Source organism: Sebastes umbrosus, chromosome 21 (genome assembly GCF_015220745.1).
Source record: "Sebastes umbrosus isolate fSebUmb1 chromosome 21, fSebUmb1.pri, whole genome shotgun sequence".
NCBI classification, from domain to species: domain Eukaryota; kingdom Metazoa; phylum Chordata; class Actinopteri; order Perciformes; family Sebastidae; genus Sebastes; species Sebastes umbrosus.
The window spans coordinates 1,708,156-1,733,695 of record NC_051289.1 but is presented as its reverse complement, the minus strand read 5'-3'; the positions used below and the strand labels follow the sequence as shown (position 1 = coordinate 1,733,695).

At 40.3% G+C, this 25,540-nt stretch overlaps 1 protein-coding gene across 1 annotated transcript in view; it reads left to right on the top strand.

Moving 5' to 3' along the window:
• The window catches only part of LOC119480194 (vasoactive intestinal polypeptide receptor 2-like), a 30,519-nt gene extending 7,825 nt beyond the window's left edge, over positions 1-22,694 (top strand). Inside the window, exons 3-13 of the mRNA XM_037756234.1 lie at positions 1,221-1,328; positions 5,334-5,431; positions 14,902-14,999; positions 15,916-16,054; positions 17,268-17,418; positions 18,202-18,262; positions 19,393-19,462; positions 20,301-20,392; positions 21,313-21,451; positions 21,939-21,980; positions 22,072-22,694. Coding sequence (XP_037612162.1) covers positions 1,221-1,328; positions 5,334-5,431; positions 14,902-14,999; positions 15,916-16,054; positions 17,268-17,418; positions 18,202-18,262; positions 19,393-19,462; positions 20,301-20,392; positions 21,313-21,451; positions 21,939-21,980; positions 22,072-22,233 — 1,160 coding nt within the window. The 3' untranslated portion in view covers positions 22,234-22,694. The remainder of the gene's footprint in view (positions 1-1,220; positions 1,329-5,333; positions 5,432-14,901; positions 15,000-15,915; positions 16,055-17,267; positions 17,419-18,201; positions 18,263-19,392; positions 19,463-20,300; positions 20,393-21,312; positions 21,452-21,938; positions 21,981-22,071) is intronic.
• The last annotated feature ends 2,846 nt before the right edge of the window (positions 22,695-25,540 follow it).

Below are 25,540 nucleotides of genomic sequence, written 5' to 3'. Positions count from 1 at the left end.
CCTGTCTATGGACATACACAGTATATATGTGTGTGTGTATAGTTGTGTGTGTGTATAGGTGTGTTAATTACACTCAGATAAACTGTGTTGTATCTGGACCATCGCCATCAAACCACCATCAGAGTCTCATCAGGTCACATTTGTGGTTCACCAGTGTCAGAAGTTCCTTTGCCGATTGAGATTATTAATACAAAATATGATCACCTAATAAATTATGATTTATTATTATTAGGGCTGTCAATCGATTAAAATATTTAATTGTTATTTAATTTCTAAGTCTCTTTTTTACACAGGCAAAGACACAGAGGAATCCATTTAATGGACATTTTCGCTCCACAAAATTTGTACTTTTCTTGGTAATTTAAGTATATTTTGATGCTGATACTTTATTATTTAATAACATTTTGAATGCAGAGCTTTTATTTATGACAGTAAAAGTATTTCTACACTGTGGCATTGCTACTTTTACATAAGTAGAAGTATTTCCTCCACCTCTGATCCTCCTACGTTTTGATTTGTAGTTGCTTATAACACGTATAAATAAGTGATGAAAACATTATTTAAATCTGTTCTTTGAGGAGAAAGAAAAGATGTAAAAGAAGAATCTCTATTATGTTTACATCACATAAAGAACATTATACACTGATTACTGGACAACTATATTTTAATATTTGTTTGACAACAAAGAATTGTAAGAAAATTTAAGTGTGCAGAACTTCCTAAATTCCTTTAGCAGACGTGACGGCAGAGTTTTATTTAAAACGATGAAGCAGAGTTATATCTGAAGTCGCAAAAATATTGTTTCATGCTTTAGAAATAATTTCTTGCACCTTAAATTGCAAAATGAGGCTTAAATGAAGTTTTTAAAGCTTGAAATATTCCTGCAATAGCAGACTGAGTGGCATAAACAACATTTAGAGCTGCACTATGTTCCTTTAAGAGTAAGATTTAGTTGTTTTTTTCTCTTAAAATAATCCTAATTTCATTGTTTCTATAAAGAATGAGTGTGAGGTGATAGATTTGTGAATGTGCAGTGAACTTCAGAGGATCCAGAGGCTTTCATGTTGATTTATGTGTCCTGACTGTTGGTTCAGCAACAGGCAGAACATCAGTGAGATGAAACCGGTCGCTCAGCCAAACAGGAAGTTGTGAGTCTGATTTATACCTCTAATGTGTGTGTGTCTGTGTGTGTGTGTGTGTGTGTGTGTGTGTGTGTGCAGGATGTCACGGCGAGTGGAACAATGTCTCGTGTTGGCAGAGCGCGGTGGTCGGCGAGGTGATGACCCTGCCCTGCCCCTCCCCCATCCTGCGCCTGTTTGGGAAAAACGGTGAGTCTGACATTATTATCATCCTCATCATCATCATCATCATCATCATCATCATCATCATCATCATCATCATCGTATCTGATGCTAATGTTCAAATCTGTAACTGGGAATATCTGGAAGTTAATGGGAATGTCGATGAGTCGAAAGTCGATGCTTTTTTTATGACCTCTCCTCTTGTTTTGTTTTATAATTATACAAATTACAAAATGTCTGAAGGCACTTTAAAGGGACTGTTTGTGACTTTCAGAAATGCTTGTTAACAGCGACACCTGTGGCCGTTAAGTCAACGAAAGTCAGCGTCGGGCTCGCGCTTGCTCGCTCTACATAGACATGAACGAGCATCGCTAAACACAGTGAGGAGACACACGTCAGCTAAAAGCACAATATCACTCTATATTTCAACTGCTTGGCAGTAATGTTAGCTGACCAGACCAAGGTCTCTCCATGAATCAATGCTGATCCTAGTGTTGGCTTTTCCCGCCTCAGCAGCGAGTAAAGTTATTGTCTCCACCCGCAGCCGGAGGGAAGAGAATATCTAGTGAATGTACAGTGGACGTTTGTGCAGAAATAACTGCTGCAGCTCCTCCAGACCAACAGAGGTTTCCCGTGTCTTGTGAAGTGACGGGGCTCTGCAGCGAGAAACATTATCGTCTCCGACCAAAACTCCGGCGTCTCCCCCGTTCCCTCCGGCCGCGGTCGGGAGGCTGAGGCGGGAAAAGCCAACACTAGGATCAGCATTGATTCATGGAGAGACCTTCGTCTGGTCAGCTAACATTACTGCCAAGCAGCTGAAATATAGAGAGATATTGTGCTTTTAGCTGACGTGTGTCGCCTCACTGTGTTGAGCGATGCTCCTTCATGTCTATGTAGAGCGAGCACAAGCGCGAACCCGACGTTGTCTTCCGTTGACTTAACGGCCACAGGTGTTGCTGTTAACAAGACATTTCTGATTCTTACAAACATGCTTTTAATGTGAAGAATGGGAGACATTTTTCATTTTTTTCTGTAAATTTAACGGATGTGACGCCATGCACGCTCACGAGTGCCTTTTTAATTTTTCAGCTCCGCTTACAGGGCTAACGGTGTGCAACGATAGCTAACGTTTGGTTAGAAATGGAGTCTGTTAACACCAACAAACGACCAGCCTCCAACACAAACTGCACGGATATACGTGTAAAAACGTACATACAGTCCCTTTAAATTAATTTATAACTAAAAGAGTAATGCTAGCGGTTCATGAAACTGTCAGAAACGCTGAGAAAAAAATAATTAATTTATGAGTTTTGGTTTAATAATCATCAATAATTGTCTGCAGCTCGTCGGTCCTCAGTCTGTGTGGAATCGTGACTTCAGCTCAGCCGTGTCCTTCCTCCCAGCTTCCTCCTCTCACAGCTAAACTCTCATCTTTCAGTCAACTCACTCTGCTTCATCCATCATGTTGAATGCCTCTCGTCTCTCCTCTCTTTGATCCTCTTCATCCTCTGTCATCTGCATACGTTACAGGCCGGCAGGTCTTTCATCCCTCCTCCTCCTCTCCTCCCTTTCCTCTCCCATCATCCCTCTCTCCCTGCTGGCTCTTAACCTTCCCTCACTCTCTCTGCATCTGCCTCATTTTCACCGTGTGTATTCACGGGGCAGCTGACAACATCTGGGCTGGCACACTTTCTCCGTGGTTCCCCTCAGCAGCATCTGTCAGCGCTCCCCCCCTGCAGACACGGAGAGCATTAGATGGTTAAAAGATGAGGCGTGTAATCAGCGGCTGCTCAACATCACAAGTCGCTGGCCGTTAAATATACTCTCTCTCTCTCCAGTCTGTCAACATCTGGAACTGCTCTCTGTCTCTGCTGACAGATGTGCAAGAGAGACGAGAAGACTTTATAGATATGAGAACAACAGTAAAGTCTGTTTCTAATGGTGGAGATTAACGGCAACTTCAGCTTTTATTTGGTGACAGAAGTTGAATTTTAGTGAAAACATCTGGGCTCCATTTCAGTTAATCTTTCACTGCGATCGTTTAAGAGTGCTTCAACTCACGCTCTTAAATTTCTACTTACGTTTATATATTCAATTTAACAATGAAAAATGTTTGGCTCCTGCAGGTTCTTAAGATGCCCCTCGCCTCCTACGATCATCTACTGTCATTTCTAAAAGCATCTTAAATTACGATGCTTTGAATTTTTGGAAAATATACTTATTTACTTTCTTGCTCAGAGTTAGATGAGAAGATTGATACCATTTTCGTATATGAAAATGGTATCAATCTTCTCATTTAAAGCATCAGTAGGCGAGATTGGAGCAAATATGATTAAAAAAAAAAAGGTTATTTTTATAAAACGGTCGCTATATCATGACAGTAGAACAGGAAACAGGTAACCTGAAAAAAATCATGTTCCTCTGTGTCCTCCGGTGCTCCTAACGGCATCTGTAAGATTTCACAGACCGGAGGAGAACAAGCAGTCAGAGCTGATCTGAGGTCTGCTGTCCATCTGCTGTCTATGTGAGCTGGCTGTCAATCACTCTGAACTCCGACCAAACGGTCAAACTAGGCAGCGCTGATCAAATATGAATCAATATTCTGTTACGTTAATGTCTATTTCTCTCCTCAGATGTTCTCAGAATCATCTTGTAGTGCACGGTTTAGCTGTAAAATGAGAAAGTTTGTGACGTCGTCACCATTGTGAAATCTGGTGAAGGAACGCCAAGCACCGGTCACATGACCGGAGCACAGCCAATAGGAACGCTCTCTCTCTGAAATGACCTGCGATTGGTCAAGGTCTCCCGTCACGGGCTAGATGTTCTAAAGCCTGAAAACAGAGCCATAAGGAGGAACAGAAGTCTAGTTCTCTCTCAGAACACTTGAATTACAATATGATGAAAGGTTATTATGGGATTTTTGCCCAATGATGCCAAATATATATACTGACTACTGCAGCTTTAATTCTCAGTAAGAAAACAGTCAAAACAGTTTGGCGACACAAACAAGACCGAATCCAACTCCCCGTGCTGATCTGGCTGGTTAATCAGCCAGCTTTCCATTTGCAAATGACTTCATCAGCTGACGTTACGAAACAACCAACACCAGGTTCGTGCCGTGTAACGTATTTTGCAAAAGGAACGCTAGCTGATTTACCGACCACATCCGCCCAGAGAGTCTGTAATAACTAGTGGAAGTTATCCACTCAACTCAATATTAGTAGTATTAGCAACATTAGCCAGCTAAAACCATAATGTCACTGTATATTTCACATGCTTGGCAGTAATGTTAGCTGACCTGTCAACATTTCTGTTTTGCTGGACGGGCTTCACTACATATAACTTTGTTTTGTTGTGCTTCCGTGGAGTCTGAGTTGTGGTGGCGGCTGGTTGTTCGTTAGCGTTAGCAGTTAGTTGCACACTGTTGGCCCTGTAGTGGAGCTGAAAAGCGTAAAGGCGCTCACAAGCGTCCATGACGTCGCATCCGTTGGGTTTTCCTTGATGGACTTCAGTGTTTTAAAGTCCAGTTTATCTCTCGATGTGAATGGGAGCATCATTAAGACAAACAGCTGTCAGTTTGTACTAATATAAAAACTTTATTTAAACGTGTTAACACTCCAGAGCAGGTACCTCTCACAAGTGTGTCACATGCACTAAATAAATAAATAACAATAATAAAGTGCAGATGTTTGCAGTGTGTTGGGTCCCTCTTGGCCACCGTACTCGTCCCCTGAGAGGAGTTCAGCTCAGTTAACGTGAACAAACTGTCAGCCGGCCAGCAGCCTCTTTAACAAACATGCTGCTGTGGAGCACAAATCAAGTGTTATTTACAATGAGACAGTTTAGAAACACAATCTGCTGCGACTGCTGCCAACAGACGAGGACCTCCAATATGACCGACCTTTTCCAGTCCGCTGCTGCAATGCTTTTATTTAATAAGTCCAGTATCAGACATGTAGTGACATACAGTTAACATGACGCCACGGAGACACTGAGCAAGTAAACTAAAACTAAAAATGCTGTGTGTCTCAGGTAACATCAGCAGGAACTGCACAGAGAGAGGTTGGTCTGACGTCTACCCCGCCATCACCATCGCCTGCTGGTCCGACATCACCGATGAACCCGGCGAGGTGAGTTCAGAGTCTGTTCACTTTCTGTGTGACGTTCTGTTTGTGCTGCGTGGGTACAGTTAGTTACCGATGATGATGGTGAGTGTGTGCACGGTGCAGATTACCATCTGATCTGAGCTCTGTGTGTTCGGTTTCATCTCCGCTGTGAAGCTGCTGCAGAAACTTCAAGTTTCATGTCTGGTTGTGCAACAATACAAACAGAGAACGTTTTAATAAGCTGCCTTTTTTATTAAGAGTTTGCAATTTTACAATACAGATAAAAAAACAGTTGATACAAAATGACCCATTAGTTTAGACCCAGTTTAGACCCCTACAAATCCAGTTAAACCATCATAAACCCAGTTTAGACCCCTACAAATCCAGTTAAACCATCATAAACCCAGTTTAGACCCCTACAAATCCAGTTTAATCATCATAAACCCAGTTTAGACCCCTACAAATCCAGTTAAACCATCATAAACCCAGTTTAGACCCCTACAAATCCAGTTTAATCATCATAAACCCAGTTTAGACCCCTACAAATCCAGTTTAATCATCATAAACCTAGTTTAGACCCCTACAAATCCAGTTAAATCATCATAAACCCAGTTTAGACCCCTACAAATCCAGTTTAATCATCATAAACCCAGTTTAGACCCCTACAAATCCAGTTTAATCATCATAAACCCAGTTTAGACCCCTACAAATCCAGTTTAATCATCATAAACCCAGTTTAGACCCCTACAAATCCAGTTTAATCATCATAAACCTAGTTTAGACCCCTACAAATCCAGTTAAATCATCATAAACCCAGTTTAGACCCCTACAAATCCAGTTTAATCATCATAAACCCAGTTTAGACCCCTACAAATCCAGTTTAATCATCATAAACCTAGTTTAGACCCCTACAAATCCAGTTTAATCATCATAAACCTAGTTTAGACCCCTACAAATCCAGTTAAACCATCATAAACCCAGTTAAGACCCCTACAAATCCAGTTAAACCATCATAAACCCAGTTTAGACCCCTACAAATCCAGTTTAATCATATTAAACACAGTTAAGAACCCTACAAATCCAGTTTAATCATCATAAACCCAGTTTAGACCCCTACAAATACAGTTAAATCATCAGAAACTGTGTTCAGGGTTTAATACCACGACGGTTTCCTTTCGTGTTTTCAATCAGAACAAGTGTACGTGCAAAGTCCCACGCAGCAGAGCAGGAAGTGCTCGCCTCCATATTCAGTCTGTGGTGTCGACACATCACCGGATCATATCTCTGTTTTGACCCACTTTAAATGCTTTGTTCAACAGAAACAACCACAGACCCAGATTCAATGATCTGATTTTAAAAAGCCTTTTTTCAGTCAGTTCCAGAGAGTTTTTCTCAGTATTCTGCATTTATCAACACATTTTTTGCAACTTCATTTGAACTTTAAAAGAGGTCACAGGACTTTGAACTATTAAAGTCTCGTTGCCGTTAGCGATGTCACATCTGTTGGATTTCCCTGGAAAAACCGGCCCGGCTTCTTCACACTAAAACCAGTCTACAGGCTGAAAGTCTACGACCCAGAAAGTCGCACAAGGTCTAATTTTTTAGGTTGGGTTACAACCTGTTCACACGTTGGCAGTAAAAACACGATTTATACGTGTAAAAAGTTACATACAGTCCCTTTTAAATGTGAACATGTCCTTTAAAACTGAAGCTTTTACTGCAGATATGAAAATGAAAAACAGGGTGAAGCAAACGGCTGATGGTCAGAAGAACAAACTAAAGAATTTGTAAAATCAAACAAACAAAATACATTTGATTAAACTATTTATATAAAACAAACGTACTTAAAGATTGATTTTAAAGTTACTAAATTCAAACACTAAAGACGCATGAATCCACCATATATTGAGTGTTTTGGTCTCTCCGATGATCAGATTAAAATCTCACCAGTTTCAGTTTCAGCGTTCGTATGGTGGAGTAAAAAGGCTGATTCCATTTCAGCCTAGCGTGTCAGCATCTCTCAGCGTCTGTTTATCTGTTCAAAGAAGGCGCTCTGACAGAGATAAACGAAGAGGAGGGTCGAGGTTGAGAGAGGAGATCAGATGTGAGGAGAGAGAGAGAGAGAGAGAGAGAGGAAGGAGAGTTTTTGGCTGACAGATCACTGACCTCCAGCTGATCGCTCGGCTCGGCTCCTCTATCTCTCCTCGGACCACCGTGAAATCGGCCTTTTCCTTCATCGTGTCCTCGTTGCAATGTAAACACATCATAAATATGCTATGCTCAGAGCTAGTGACGTAGATGGGTCCAACAAATACAGGACTTTCAACCAGGAGACCGGTGTTCATCTCCCAAAGTGTTGTTGAGTTATTTTGAAGTACTTTTATGTTGTTTCCGTACATATTTGACCTAGTTTACCTACTTATTTTAAGTCCAGCCATGATGTTTTCCTAAACCTAAGTAAGTGGTTTTGTGGCCGTTACTGTAGTTTTGTTGCGTGGCGTAAAAATAACACAAACAGGCTAAAAAGCGTTCTCATGACCCACGTTATGTCCTTGTAATGCGTGCTATTTATTCACCTTCCCATGAGATTGAGTTGCTAGTTCACACTACACGACGTTAGCCCTGATTGAACTGATGAATCGTGGACACATCCCAGATATCTAGCACGATAGACTAAATATAGAGCTACAGGAATGAGTCCTAAAACCCCGAAATGAGTTAGCATTTTAGCACTTCCTGTTCTCTCGTCTGGAAGTCAATGGGTTTTTAGTTAGATGTCTGAAATAAGGTCTGTGGTTTAACACAAGCTGAAGAGATTTTAAAGTTTTGTTCTACGATATAAAATACGTCAATAAATACCCCACTCGTGATTTTTTAAGTCTTTAAGTATATTAAAAAAGTGGCTAAATGAGACGACTAAACGTCATGACGCCGACTCGTCCTGTTTACTTCTGCCGATTGCATTCACACTTCAAAAGTCATAAAAGTGGTGTTCATTAGTGGAGATTATCTTGCTGAACAAAACATGTCAGTATCATAAACGTGTGTTTACCACAGAGATTATTTTCTGCAAAAATCCCAAAACCCAGTGGAACAATCCCGTTGGGTTTTTATCGAGGGAATCAGGGCGATGCTAACTTCCTGGTTTGCCGACGAAAAGACGTCATCCCTGGAGCCCTCTATATCTGGTTAGCCTATAAACGAACTAGACCACGGTCACATGAGCACGAGTATTCACAACAGGGCGGTAGAGGAGGACGAGTCGCCGTGATGGCGTTTAGTCGTCTCATTTAGCCACTTGTTAGCAACCGCCTTTTTTAATACACAAGTATTTTCACAGTGTGGTATTAGTACTTTTTACTGCAGTAAAGGATCTGAATACTTCCTCCACCGCTGGAGAGCAGCTGAGTGTTCACAGTCTTGAACACGGCATCTTGTTGTGGCGAGACATCGGCTTAAACTCTCAGCTCCTCCAGCTGAGTTTTGGGGTTCAGCTGCTGGTCTTGGCGCTCTCTGCTCTCTAATCCGCCCTCGTCTGAAGGTAAACTGGAGGAATGTATTTCCCCTCGTCACAGGAAGCAGAATGACAGCATAGTTAACCCTGTGAATGTTTCAACCACCAGACGGTCTGTTCTCTTTACATTGAGCCTGTGTCGGTGTGTTTGTATCTGTGTGTGTTTTAACCCGAGGCGGCGTCCTCTGTGATGCCACGGAGCTTATACCTTCTGACCTTCCCAGTTATTGCTTGTAGTCGCGGCTGCATTCCAGGATCGGTTTATACTGAGCTTTAAACAAGCAGGTAACATCCAGGTTTAAGAGAATATCCGGAACCATTATTGTGTCCACGCTGAGTTCATGCCACACACTCCTCTGGAAGAAGAAGGGACCATTTTACTCTGGTACATATAAATGATAATTCCGATCATGTTTGCCAACCCAAGCAATAGCACTGTGTTCCCAGCCTGTGTTGAAAAGACATACTTAGTTAATTTAGTTGACTAATTGTTGTGATTGTTTTTATTTAATTGTATAGAAGTCTATGAGAAAATGAGCCTACTTCTCACTTGACTTATTATCTCAGGAAACATTGTAAAAATGAGTTTTTGGTCTCAATCGCTAGTTTCAAGTCTTCTTCAATACAGCATGATGTTCATTTAGTAAATGATGTTCCCATTTAGAGTCAGATAGACCATAAAGCAGGGGATGCTTCAGGGCGGGGCTACCTTGTGATTGACAGGTTGCGTTGTCCGGTCTGGAAGTTGTCCGTGTTTTCACTTCATCAAAGTTAATTATAACATTTTGGTCGCCTAAAAATGTTTTATTCAGCGTTCGGTTGTACTTATCTCCACCCTCTCATGTCACTTCTCGTTGCAAAAAAACTAAATGACGACAGCCAAAACGTCAACGGCAAAAATGTCGAACTCAAGGCTTCAAAACCGTAGTCAACAAACCAAATCGGTGACGTCACCGTGACTACGTCCACTTCTTATATACAGTGTGTGGTTGAAGCACCAACCTGAGGGGCTGAGTAAGTTAACCTAACAGTAATTAAATAGTACAGAAGCTAATAAATCATGTGCTGTACACTCATCTGAGCAGCTCGACAGAAAACAGCAGAACATAAAGATTTATGTTAACAGCACACACACACACACACACACACACAGCTGGATTGTGATTCTCTCCAGAGCCCCTCAGGTGTGGGATCCCGCTCTCTGACTCCCAGTGAAGCTTCTATTTGTTTCCTGTGGAAGCGACGGAGGTTTTCCGTCTGGGAAACATTCAGCGGAGACCAGACGTCACCGCTGGCACTCGCACAGATACTCACACTTCACACACAGCTGATCGTCCTCTCTGAACGATGACCCTGTGACGACAGAACAGACCTTTGAATCAACAAACTTGAATGTCCCCGGTCACACATGTTGACTCAGGACATTTATTGTGAATTTAACCTAAAAAATTGACTCAAACGTGTCCTACGATCGATGTGGGGAAGTTGAGAAAGCTTTATGCAAATGTCCGTTAACACATGGAAGCGATAGACAAATCACATTTTATTTTGATTCGCTCGACAAGAGGCAGCGACTTGTTGAAACACATCGCTCAGAAAGTAATTTATTGTGCACTAGTATGGTGTGGCAACATGAGAAACTGCCCAGTTTGAGCTGAAAAGAATGTAAATGATGCCAAACACACAGACAAGAGAGTCCCTGAACACATCGTTTGTCTTTTCTTCTTTACACAGCACATCTGTTAACACAACGAAACCTCTGTCGAATGTCTGTGACACCCCGGAAAATCCACCTGAAGCAGTGTGGTTTATGAAAATACTGATAAAGGAAAAACCTCTCAGGTAGCCAAACTGAGTCGGCCAAACATCTGCGTAAATCCAGCCAGACTTTTTTTTAACGTGAATTATTTTAGGTTGCTCACTCTGATTCACACACTGCAGCTGCAGTGAAATAAACCGCTGAAAGCACAACATTAAGAACCAAAATCAGGGCGCCGCTGAGATTAAGACGTCGACTATGAACCACAAGCCAAGGCTGTGTTACATCTCTCATCTCCCTCGTTTCCTGTCGTCTCTTCGCCATCTATCAGAATCAGAATCTGCTTTATTGGCTCAGTATGTGAACACATACCAGGAATCTGACTCCGGTTTTTCATTGCTCTAAATGTACTAACACAGAAATAGACATAGAGCTACAAACAAGGACAACAAAGCTGAGAAAAGATAACTATTATGTTCATACAAGTAAGTAAAAAATAAGATATATATAAAGCAACAATGAATAACAACATACCTTGTGTATATTCAACTGTTTCTGTAAATAGTAAACAAGAATAAAAATAGTGCAGAGTGCTGGACTAGATAATGAATTAATATAATATAACTATATAATATCTACTAAGCTGAAGCATAAAATAAAATGCACAAATCTAATTACTTTTTGCCAGGGCTAACACGATAATAAAGCGTTAACGCAAATTCGTTTTAACGCCACTAATTTCTTCAACGCATTAACTCAATCGATCTTCCAGATGTCATACTAGCTTGTTGAGAAAGGAGGTTAAATAACGCTCCAAACATACGCTACATTTTGGCGAGGAAAAACTGTCATGTCCATTTTCAAAGGGGTCCCTTGACCTCTGACCTCCAGATGTCTGAATGTAAATGGGTTCTCTGGGTACCCACGAGTCTCCCCTTTACAGACATGCACACTTTATGATAATCACATGCAGTTTGGGGCAAGTCATAGTCAAGTCAGCACACTGACACACTGACAGCTGTTGTTGCCTGTTGAGCTGCAGTTTGACATGTTATGATTGGAGCATATTGTTTTATGCTAAATGCAGTACCTGTGAGGGTTTCTGGACAATATCTGTCATTGTTCTGTGTTGTTAATTGATTTCTAATAATAAATATATACATACATTTACATAAAGCAGCAGATTTGCACACTAGCATGTTGATAAGAGGATTAAATACTTGACAAATCTCCCTTTAAGGTTCATTTAGAACAGATAAAAACTGTGTGATCAGTTTGTGATTAATCATGATTGACTATGGACAATCCTGGGATTAATTGTGATTAAATATTTGTATTGATATTGATTATGCATCTACTTGTATTTGAATTTAAATTTGTGAATAATTTAGTCTTTCTTTTAAAATATTGGCAGATAAAAATTGTGTGTATTTTTAGCTCAATCAATCAAGAACTTTATAGTCATTATGCAAGAATAACGAAGTTGCAGTTGCATCAACCTCAAATGGTGCATTATATTAAAAGACTTCACGCATATTTACAAGGAATAAATAAGACATGAATGAGATAAAAGATAATAATAAATATCAGCAATGAAAATACAGAATCTAAGACGCAGCACACGTGAGCATAAGATAAAGACAGTCCGCCAGATTTAGCCTTCTATCGTAGCCAGGAAGCCGTTCAGCCTAAAGTTCAGCATGGCTTTAATTCCCTGGTGTCAGAGAGGAAGACGGAAAGGGGCGAGCGAGCCACGAGTTTGTGGACGGAGATGCGTTTGGACATAGAAGGCAATGTGGCTGCAGCAGACCAGAGCCAGCAGGTCATCAGCTCCAGAAGGCCTGAGAGTCAAACTCAGGAATGACACTCTGATGCCAGGCTGTGACTGTCTGTGTATCCTCACATATTTGTCCTTGTGTATTTAGAGTGGACGGAGAGCGGTAGAAGAAGTACTCAAACACTTTACTGAAGTAAAAGTAGTATTTCTATAATGGAAAACTACTCAGGGAAAGTCCTGCATTCTGAAATCTCCAAACAGTTTGGGTTATTTTCCTTCTCTGCAGGATTTCTCAACGTCTGAATTAAAACTGTCAAGTCTGGTGAAACCACAGACACTCCTGATGTTTTAAACTCTAAATGATTAACAACTTCAAAACAACGGCCCAAAATCAAAAACCAAGATGGCGACAGCCCAGAACCAAAAACCAAGATGGCCCAAAACCAAAAACCAAGATGGCCCAAAACCAAAAACCAAGATGGCGACGGCCAAAAACAAAGACAGCAACGGGTTAAAACAAAGATGGCTACAGCCAAAAACCAAGATGGCGATGGCCAAAAACCAAAAACCAAGATGGCGACGGCCAACAACCACGATCGTGTCGGCCAAATACCAAGATGGTGACGGCCCAAAACCAAAAAACCAAGATGGCGACGGCAAAAAAAAACAAGATGGCGACGGCCAAAAACAAAGACAGCAACGGGCTAAAACAAAGATGGCTACAACCAAAAACCAAGATGGCTACGGCCAAAAAAACAAGATGGCGATGGCAAAAAAAACAAGATGGCGATGGCAAAAAAAAACAAGATGGCGACGGCCAACAACCACGATCGTGTCGGCCAAATACCAAGATGGTGACGGCCAAAAACCAAAAACCAAGATGGCGACGGCCAACAACCACGATCGTGTCGGCCAAATACCAAGATGGTGACGGCCCAAAACCAAAAAACCAAGATGGCGACGGCAAAAAAAACAAGATGGCGACGGCCAAAAACAAAGACAGCAACGGGCTAAAACAAAGATGGCTACAACCAAAAACCAAGATGGCTACGGCCAAAAAAACAAGATGGCGATGGCAAAAAAAACAAGATGGCGATGGCAAAAAAAACAAGATGGCGACGGCCAACAACCACGATCGCATCGGCCAAAAACCAGGGTGGTGACGGCCAAAAACCAAGATGGGAACGGCCCAGAACCAAGATGGTTTCACATTAAAGAGAATTATCTCAGATTTTAAACTTTGTTTTCAGAGACTTTAAGTAAAGAAATATACAGAAGTACAAAAACTCTCTCTACTTTTTGAGTGTCAATACACATGAAGAGGTTAAAACATCAATAAGGAAAATTAATTTGAAAACTTTGCTGTCAGAAGGAAAGAAAAGACGGAAGCAGGAAAAGACTGAGGAAAAAGGAAAAAAAGGACGGATAGAAGGATGGAACATGTGAAGAAACGGAGAGAAAGATGAAAAGTAGGAACGAGAACAAAAAAGGAGGAAAGGTCGGAACTAAAGGGAGAAATGGAGGAAAGAAATGAGGGAAATTAAGGAGAAAGTGAAGGATGAAAAAAGAAATATGGAAAGAAGGACGGAGAGGAGAAAGTCTCCAGAAATGGAAATCTTTAAGTAAAAGTGTCTCATTATAATGCTGAAGTGCGGCAGCTGCACGAGTGGACGTACAGCACTTTGCACGCCTGGATTATGCATTAGCATTATGTCAATTAGGGTCCTCACAAGTATAGTATTTGTAATGCGTACGTGCTCATTAGATGTATGTGTCGGTGTCCAAGCCTCTACAGTATGTTATATATATATATATACTGAGAGAGAGTGTGTGAATGTCCGGTTTATTACCAGATGGTATGTCAGACACGGGGAATGTTGTTTATAGATGACGAGAGAACGATGAACGCCAGGCACCGACGTGCACACACACACACACACACACACACACACACACACACGCACGCACACATAGTGGGCAGATCATCCCTGTCTGTCCAGAGTTTTTTGGAGAGTTTGTGTTGTTTTGAAACGAACCAGAGTCTCATCCTGACCCTGCTTTTATTGTGAAAGAGCCTCTCCACACTGTAAAAATACACTCAATGAGTGCTGTGGGGGGGGGACAACCTGGAAATAATAATAACCTGAACCATCATCCGATCCACCTATCATCCAAAAATCTAACCAAACATACAAAGAAACACCGAAAAAAATCGTTATTATTAAGAGAATAAAGTCATAAGTTTACGAGAAAAAAAGTCTTAATATTATGACTTTATTCTCGAAATCTCAGATTTTTTTTCCCCACAAAAATATAAAACTTTTGGGTCCAAACAATATACAAAACAAATAAATAAATATAATATACACAGTAAACCCATTAGTGAAAATAAATAACTATATTTTGATAACTAAAGGTATTTTGTTGTGTGTTTGTGTGTCCAGCTGGTCTTCTACAGGGTGGTGAGGATCCTGTCCACTCTGGGCCACAGTCTGTCCCTCATCACTCTGCTCACCAGCACCATCATCATCTGTTTGTTCAGGTAAACACACACACACACACACACACACACACACACACACTCATCTGTCCACCAGTCACACAACCACACATACACAATATGTATTTTACAAAAAATGAAAAACAGTCCACACATTTTTTTTTAAAGTTCATTTAAATCTGACAAAGAATATTTACAGCTGTTAAACGGATGTGTTCAGGCCTCCATGGTTGTTCCAAAGTCTGCAAAATCTGACGTTTTATTGCAATTATCGGACCCACAACAAATGGTTGAATGTTGATGGATCTTTTTTAGTAAAATATACAGCTCAGAAAGTCAAAGTCACAGTTTTTCTACGTTAAAACTTCCGGCGGTGACGATTCTGTCGCTCCTGATGCGGGAAAAGAAAGAGTCAAAGAATGTATTTAAATGCCTTTTTTTATGTCAGTTCTGATTTAGTTTACTATAAATCATCTTGTGGAAGCGTTATCTTAAGCTCACGTATGTTTGAAGTCATAAATACGATCGCTGCAAAGAACTTCAGATTATTTTAATAGACATTTATGATGATGGTCGACAGTTTAGAGTCAAGAATGTGTGCGAGGCTCCAACATTTACTTTAACCTTCATAACCCTGGAACTTTAATCTCTCTATACATATGTTAAGGATTACTGTCAGGATATATAATATAAACCTACAGTCTTAAACACACGTTTCCTAACACGCAGAGCACTCAGGGTGATAACAGTATGTTGTAGAGAACGTGTGAGACCGATGAACGCTGGATCAACTCCAGCTGTTCACTCGGCTGCTATCAGCGTGTTTAGATACCACATCCTTCACTGGCTTCACACCACGACTCCCTCCATAAACACACTTCTCAACATTCCTCTGTGATTGTATATGTATATATATATATATATATATATATGTGTGTGTATTTATATATGCATGCAGGAGGCTCCACTGCACGAGGAACTACATCCATCTGAACTTGTTTTTGTCGTTCATGCTGCGAGCCGCCGCCGTGCTGATCAAAGACGAGCTGCTCTTCTCAGACGACCAAAACACTGACTGCAGCACGCAACCCTCACTGGTGACTACATTTCTGTTTTTCTGTACTTAAAAGATCCCTTTTACATTTTGCAAACAATGATGACGTACGTAAGTGTAAGCATGAAAGTTTGGCAACGGAGGCAAAGAACGTATATTGATTAGAAGTGAAAGCCAATTGTTCGTCCAACTACCAAGATGGTGACGGGCAAAAACCAAGATGGCCGCGGGCAAAAAACAAGATGGCCGCGGGCAAAAACCAAGTAGGCGACGGGCAAAAACCAAGAAGGCAACGGGCAAAGGTGACGGGCAAATACCAAGAAGGCGATTGCCAACTACCAAGATGGCAACGGCCATAAACCAATATGGCGAATGGCAAAAAAAACAAGATGGCAACGGGTAAAAACCAAGATGGCGACGGCCAACTACCAAGATGGCGACGGCCAACTACCAAGATGGCAACGGGCAAAAACCAAGATGGCGACGGCCAACTACCAAGATGGCGATTGGCAAAAACCAAGATGGCGACGGGCAAAAACCAAGAAGGCGATGGCCAACTACCAAGATGGCAACGGCCATAAACCAAGATGGTGATTGGCAAAAACCAAGATGGCGACGGGCAAAAAACAAGATGGCAACGGCCATAAACCAAGATGGCAACGGGCAAAAACCAAGATGGCAACGGCCAACTACCAAGATGGCAACGGCCATAAACCAATATGGTGATTGGCAAAAACCGAGATGGCGACGGGCAAAAAACAAGATGGCAACGGCCATAAACCAAGATGGCAACGGGCAAAAACCAAGATGGCAACGGCCAACTACCAAGATGGCAACGGCCTTAAACCAAGATGGCAACGGGCAAAAACCAAGATGGCGACGGCCATAAACAAATGTGGCGATTGGCAAAAACCAAGATGGCGACGGCCAAACAACCAAGATGGCGACAGGCTATAACTGCACTTCATTGTGCGTTCCTGTATTGTGTGATGCCATTAAAGCTGAAACTTCAACTATATGTTTAAGGTTTCAGTTGCGTTGTAGTCGGACTATTTCTTTATATTTTTTAAACAGGGTATTCTTTCTGAAACCGATGTATTAGTACTTGCATTACATGTTTATATTCATGTACATTTTCATGGTACTAGAAACAGGTAGTACTGGTCAATTAGTTCTAGGAGATTTAATCTGTATAATGACATTTTTGTTTACTCTAATTGTTGTCTACATGTCTGTAATAAGGTGTGTTGTTGTAGGTGGGCTGTAAGGCCAGCCTGGTGTTCTTCAACTACTTTATCATGGCCAACTTCTTCTGGCTGCTGGTGGAGGGTCTCTACCTGCACACGCTGCTGCTCGTCATCCACATCTACTCCCCCCGCCTCTCCGCCTACATGCTCATCGGCTGGGGTACGCTGCACTACAACACCAGCACTTGTTGTATGTATTACTGCCGCGTTCTGTGAGGTAAAATTACTGTTTTTGTGAATGTAGTCTGGTGGCTTTGAAGAGAGCGATATAACTGCTTCAGTTCCCCGTCAGAAAGCGGCTGGGTACGAGAGCAGCAGAAAAACACGTTTTAGCCCCCTGAAAACAAATCAATATCAGTTTATGTGTACGCTATATTTAGAATATTTTCACCGCTTTACTTCGCCGTCAGACAGCCCGTTCTGACGGCGAACTGAAGCCGTTATAACGCTGTCTTCAAAGCCACCAGACTCCATTCACAAAAACAGCAATTGTACCTCTCAGAACACAGGAGTTGCTGGTCTACCGCTGCATCCATCGCTTAGTTTGTTTGCGTTATTGTGTGACTTTCTGATCTGAACTAACGTGGCGTAAATCCGCCCTTTTAAAACTAGTCTCTGAAGACCAAACCTATTGCCTTTCTACAGAAATTGTCTTGCAAAAACACAGACAGACATGCTGGTGAGGCGGACCAGTGTGCTTCATGAAAGGTCGGGTGGTAAACAGTCTCCTGGCTCCTCTCCTGTTGGCTCAGATCCGTTCTGCTGCCATGCAACACCTCCTTCCACCATCCATCACCACTTTACCAACACTTCCTCCCTAATGCATTAACATTTAGCCCCAGCTGTTTCATGTACATCTGTGTGTCTGTGTGTGTAGACGTCATGTTTCCTGCGTGGCACCTCGTGAATCTAAACAGACTTCCTGTCTCCTCTCGTCTCTCAGGAATCCCTTTTGTCTTCATGGTAGCGTGGATTATATGTCGGATAAACCTGGAGGACACCAGGTGAGTGTTTATGTAGCATCTTAAAGGTCCCATATCGTGCTCATTTTCAGGTTCATACTTGTATTTTGTGTTGCATGTTTACATGCTGTAATGTTAAAAAAAAACGTTATTTTCCTCATACTGTCTGTCTGAATATACCTGTATTCACCCTCTGTCTGAAACGCTCCGTTTCAACAGAACTGTGTTGCTAGGCTACAGCTTGGGTCCATGTTTACTTCCTGTCACCTGATGTCATTCACATACACTGCAACAGGAAATAAACTGGGACACATTTAGAATGTTTAAAACCGTGTAATGGTCTAAATATATTGTATATTTGTGACATCACAAAAGGACAGAAATCCCAACGGCTTGTTTCAAACGCACAATTTCTGAATACGGGCTGTGTGTGTATTTCTCCGTATATTGAGCGTTTTGATAGTTTAACAGTATTTATATAGCACTTAAACCTGCCAAAAGACATGAAAATCTCACTTTTTACAATTTGGGACCTTTAATAAAACAAGATGACTGTCGGCCTCTAGTGGCGTCTACCAGCACCGCAGCAGTATTAACAGCAAAATGTAGTAAATCGAATTAGAAGAAATTACATAAAGTTAAATAATTAAATACAGGTTGGTTTTATTATGTCAAAAACAAGATATTTATTCTAATATTATTATTTATTTTTTATATATTTAATACTTTTATAATATGCATTGATTCTGGATTTTTGAATGATTTTTAATTTAATTTAAAAAAATATTTTTTTATGCTTTTTCATTGAACTTTTTTAGACACAAAGTATTATTCAAAGTAAAAAAAAATATTTTCATTTGTCTTAAAATATGCATAATATGTTTCTTGTAATATTATCTTGACTTCAGTGCCTTTCTTTTAGTCTGAAAAGAATCTCAACAGCTTTATTAGCATGAAAGCGTTCCTATTTGTTTGTTTGTTGTTCCCACATGAATCAGATTCCCAGTTTGAGAACCACAACTTTAACCATGAGGAACATTTATTTCCAAAAATATAACATTGTGGTGAATGAGGTGGTCCCTTTAGAGCAGCAGGTTTAGCAGCTCTGGTTTTAAAAATATATATTTTTCAAAAACTATAGAAACGTGACTGATTTATGTTCTTATTTTCAGTTGTTGGGAGATGAATGAAAACCCCATCCCAGAAAGAGTGATGAACTGGCCCATCATGGCGTCTGTCATTGTGAGTTCTGCACCAACAAGTTATTATAATGAGCTTTAACTTTTGTTTAGACCAGGGGTCAGCAACCTTTACTCTCTAAAGAGACATTTTAGGAAAAAAAAAAAATCTGTCTGGAGCCGCAAAACATTTGTTCATTGTGATGAAGGTAACACAGTTTATAGTCTAAGTATATAGTATATAAGTCTAATGCAATGATTGTGAATGTGCTAAAGTGTAAATTTACTACGGAGTATTAGGGTCACATTGAGGGAAAAAACATCTGAGATTTCCAGAAAAAAGTCGTTATATTACGAGAATAAAGTCAGAACTTAACGAGAAAAAAAGTCATAATATTACGAGAATAAAGTCATAATATTCCGAGAAAAAAAGTTGTAATATAACGAGAATAAAGTCAAAACTTTACGAGAAAAAAAGTCGTAATATTACAAGAATAAAGGCATAACTTTACAAGAAAAAAAGTCGTAATATAACGAGAATAAAGTCAAAATATTACGAGAAAAAAAGTTGTAATATAACGAGAATAAAGTCAAAACTTAACGAGAAAAAAAGTCGTAATATTATGAGAATAAAGTCATAACTATATGAGAAAAAAAGTCATAATATTACGAGTTACCACCACTGGAAACTACTGCCCACTATAGATACATGGTCAGTAGTAAACAGCCGCAAGTTCAGGTATTGGAATCGGTGTCGGGAAGTAAAAAATAGTATCGTAACATGTCTAGTTCGTAGCCGTACTGCTCTGCGATTTCACAGATTCTGATTTTGATTCTTTGTGGTTTTGAAGAACAAGCTTTATTCATCACCAGGTTCTCTGTGTCTTTGTGTTTCTCTAAAGATCAACTTCATCCTGTTCATCAGCATCATCCGCATCCTGGTGCAGAAACTGCGCTGCACTGACGTCGGAGGAAATGAGCAGTCGCAGTACAGGTACAGATTTTTACCTCTGACCTCTTACAGATTTAGATTTGTACATTTTAGAGAGCTTTCAGGTGACATAATGACTGCCATATTTTAGGTAACCTTAATTTTGAAGACAACAGAGCCAGTCCTGACCAATCTGGTGCCGTGGGCCAGATTTTAGCTGGTCCTCACCTCTTTTGGCCGTGTTATTTTTGTGCATACAGATGACATATAGCGTCTTAACCTGCTTATAATATAGCTACCATATCGACCAGGATTGTGAGACACCCCCCTTTCTTTCAAGGCTCCTTTTTTAAAAAGATTTGTTGACTTGTTTTGATAAAAAAAGAATTAAATCCGACCAGGATTCACCAGAACAAGGTAAACTAATATACAGTATATATTTTAAATGCTTCAATTTAAATCTTGGTTGAATTGGCCAAAAACTAAACCTACTGGTTGGCCTGTTTCTGACATAATTTAACCATCTAAAATTAGTTTATATTTTAATTAGACTTTTCCTGTCTCATTGATCACCATGATCTTAAAATGGGAATTATTCTCCTCCTCAGTTCTTGGTTTACTTGGCCTAATGTTAACCCTCGGAAAATGATCTGACTAGCATTAACATTACTGTCAAGTAATGTCGTAAAAAAGTTGTAATATTTTGAGAATAAAGTCAGAAGTTTACGAGAAAAATGTCGTAATATTACGAGAATAAAGTCATTTTATTCTTGTAATATTACGATTTGATTTTTTTCTCATAATATTATGACTTTATTCTCAAAATCTCAGACTTTTTTTTCCCTCAATGTGGCCCTAATACTCCATCATATAATAATGTAATGTTGCTGGTAGCGAAACGTTAATTCTCTTATAGCTATATAGCAGGATTTTAAAGGCGCTATATATTAAAGGTATTGAGTGTGTGACTGTGTGTCCTCCAGACGTCTGGCTAAGTCCACCCTCCTGCTGATCCCTCTGTTTGGAATAAACTACGTGGTGTTCGTCTACCTGATGGAGCCGGCCGACAAAAACATGAAGCACATCAAGATCTTCTTTGAACTCGGCCTCGGGTCCTTCCAGGTGACATTTTATAACACATAAATATATTGTATATACGTGCACATTGTTGGATAAACGTCATACCGTGAATATTATTTTCATAATATTACGACTTTTTATGTTTGTTTGTTTTTCCTAAAATGTCTCTTTTGATAGTAAAGGTTGCTGACCCCTGAACTAAACCAACCAAATTGTTATATATCATACTTAAATTATACATAAATGTGGCTGCAGCCCTCTCTCTTTCTCTCATATATACACGTGTGTATGTGTTGATTTATATGATTAAGTTGTTATTTGTTTGTGTGTTCATCGTCCTTAAAACTTGGTCTTAACTCAAATTTGGGATTTTGGCTTATATTTGATTTAAGGCTTTACTTCAGACCTAATCTCAAGCGCCAATGCCTAAAACACACAGCTTATGTCAGAAACCTTTTTGCTAGTATGGTACGCTAAATGCTGCTGATGCAAAATCAGTAACAGTTGTGTGTGTGTGTGTGTGTTTCAGGGTCTGATCGTGGCGGTCCTCTATTGTTTCCTTAACAGCGAGGTGAGTCTATACACACACACATGTTTCCACACATTAAATGAAATCATCCGCTCCACAGACACTGAATTCTTCCATGTTGGTGTATGAAAAGGTCCAGAGCGAGCTGAGGAGGACGTGGAGGAGTTTATCTCTCAAGCGTTACGTGGGGCGGGACTACCGGCTGCACGCCATGTCGGTCAGCCGCAACGGCACCGAGTTCCCCAGAAACTCCCGAGCCCAGTCCATCCTGCAGACTGAGACCACCGTGCTCTGACAGAACTGATGCTCGTATTTACCCGGTACAGTCGTAAAGTCTTAAAGGACACTTTTACAGACATATCGTTTGCTCCTGCAGGGACTGAACCTGCAGAAGGTGAACGGCTGCTCGTTGGACCGTGTTTGCCTCTGGAAGCGTTTTATGAATTCATGACACACATGAAACAGAACAGAGACCTGCATCAACTAACTGAAACATTAAAGGCAGGGTTGACGATGTTCTCCAGGCTCCACTATTTGTTATATTGGTTGAAATGGTCTTTACACCTCGACAGCGATCCATCACTGATGAGCTCTGAAAAAGGACCGGAAAAGAGCATTCATCTGTAGCTGCTGTAATCCTCGCAGTCCGCTTGGAAAGAACCAATCAGAAGCTTCCCTGCCTCCATGCTCGTTCTCTACCCTTGGCGTGCAACAGCCTGAACTCAAAGCGTGTCGCCGCCGCACGTTTCCTGGAGAATGGAAGAGAGAACTCAGCCCTGCAGTAGCACTGCTGCGGTTACTTGTCATGAGGTAGCGTTGTTGAGTTGAGGTCCTCTCTCCACTCTGTGTCTGTGAAGTAGTTACGATGCGGCGGTGCTCGTGCATGTGTGTGTGTGGGGGGGGGGGGGGGCGTTGCCTTGGAAGGAGCCCCGAGGGGAGGGAGGGTTTAGACCAGGGGTCAGCAACCTGCGGCTCAGCGGCTCCCTGTGGATTTTTACAAAAATTAGTGGAAATGAATGAACTGTTTTTTGTTTCCATTTTCATTTTTATGTATCATTGTTGTAGGTCTATGGTACGACGGTACGACGGAGTATTAGGGCCACATTGAGGAAAAAAAATAAATCTGAGATTTCGAGAATAAAGTCATAATATTATAAAGTAGCAATTTTATGTGTTATTTTCTTTTTTCTCGTAAAGTTATGACTTTATTCTTGTAATATTACGACTTTTCTCGTAAAGTTATGACTTTATCCTCGTAATATTACGACTTTTTTTCTCATAAAGTTATGACTTTATTCTCGTAATATTACAACTTTTTTTCCGTAAAGTTACGACTTTTTTCTTGTAATATTACGACTTTATTCCCGTAATATTACGACTTTTTTTCCCGTAAAGTTACAACTTTTTTCTTGTAATATTACAACTTTATTCTTGTAATATTCTGACTTTATTCTGTAAATCTCAGATGTTCTTTCCCTCAATGTGGCCCTAATACTCCGTAGTACATTGTCTCTTTGGCCCTCACTGCATTAGACTTATATACTATATACTTAGACTATAAACTGTGTTACCTTCATCACAATGATCAGATGTTTAGCGGCTCTAGACAGATATCTAAAATGGATCTTTAGATAGTAAAGGTTGCTGACCCCTGGTATAGACGGAGCTCCTGAGGCTTTCCAACATCGTCGACCTTTAAGTCCTCCTTTCATGATTACACAAAATAAAGACCAAAATACTGCGTCAATAAATAAAAACACACTTCAATTTGACTGTTTTCAGCTCATTAAATGTGCGCCATCAGCTCAGACTGTCTATAGAGATGGATGACGCGTCTCTACTTCCTCCCGCTGTGCAGACGTGAAGCCAAAATATCCCGGATACGGGAGATACCATCTTGATTTTTTGACGACATTTGATCAGGCGCTTTGGAGCCGCGGTATCGAGGTCACCCAGCCAGCCGAACCAGTCGTGAGCCGAGCACGGCTAACAGTAAAATAACTATTAACTAAGTTTAATTAACTATTAATTTACCATCTATAAATGATGGTTATTATAAAGTGTTACCTTTTATTTTTCATGTGTATTTTACTGCCAAAATGCAATCTTCAGAGTTTCCCACCAGAATTGTACTCTTCAGGATGGAACAGGATCCATCATCAGACACCAAAAACTATTCAATAAAAGAGAATTACTGCCTTTAAATGAAGTCAAATCTGCAGGAAAAAAAGGGGGTTAAGTTCTACTTGCCAAAAACATACTTTGCCTCTTACTGAGAACGACTGTTTTGTATTTTCTGTCTTTATGTCGAGTGTATTAATGTTGGTTATGTGAATGAGGTCGAGGGACATTTATAAGCTCTTGAACGCAACCTGTGACTCCGTATGTTTTATGTATAAAAGCTTTTTATCATTTAGGCTGAGTCATGTTTGCTCTTTTATCCCAGCACTCACATACACATTGTACGTATGTTCTAAAATATTATGTATATATTATAAAATACTGTTTTTTTTTTTGCTGTTTTGTTAAGAACTAAAGCTCCGTCTAAACCCGGGGTCAGCAACATCGTCTCTTCAGCTCCTCTCCAGTAGCTCCCTGTGGAATTTTAAAAATGGAAATGAATAACTGTTTTTTTGTTTACATTTTCATTTTTATTGATCATTGTGGTACGACGGTACGACGAGTATTAGGGCCACATTGAGGAAAAAGTTATGACTTTATTCTCGTTATATTATGACTTTTTTCCTCGTAAAGTTATGACTTTATTTTCGTAATATTACAACTTTTTTCTCGTAATATTCTGACTTTATTGTGTAAATCTCAGATGTTTTTTCCCTCAATGTGGCCCTTATACTCCGTAGTACATTGTCTCTTTGGCCCTCACTGCATTAGACTTATATACTATATACTTAGACTATAAACTGTGTTACCTTCATCACAATGATCACATGTTTTGTGGCTCCAGACAGATTTTTTTTTTTTTTTTTTTGCCTAAAATGTCTCTTTTGATAGTAAAGGTTGCTGAGCCCTGGTCTAGCCCTTTATTTTGTCCTCAATTTCTATCACTGAGAGTAGAAAAATATGTCATTCTGAGAAACACAAATACTTTTGTCTAATATTATTATTTATGGACACATTTTACTAAAAAAGGAAAATGTTTTGACTTTGTCATTTTATTTTTCCTGGAGTCATTTCTACCACGAACTAAGAAAAGCACTCTATATGTGTGCTTATCTGGTGTGTATGTTTCCATCGGCGGTGGCGTAAAACCATCACCGCTGTGTGTTTATCTGCACTTGACAGCTCACGCTGACCCCTGCCGTCAGAGGTTGGAGGTCAACGAGGAAGAGAGCACGTTGCTCCACAGTGGTAAATAGAAGAAAACAAACTTGAGTGTGAGTCTAGTTTATTGTTGGGAGACTTTCTGTTTCTCCTGGGAGCGGTCATGTTTACTTTTCTGAGAGGTAGATGTTATCTCGTTGGTTAAAAGGTAAAACTCAAACACAGCCGAAGAAAAGAAAGACTCAAACCCGGCAAACCTGAATGGCAAGGAAGTTAACTGGAAATAAAAAAGGTTGGAGAAGAATTCATCCCGAGTCCTG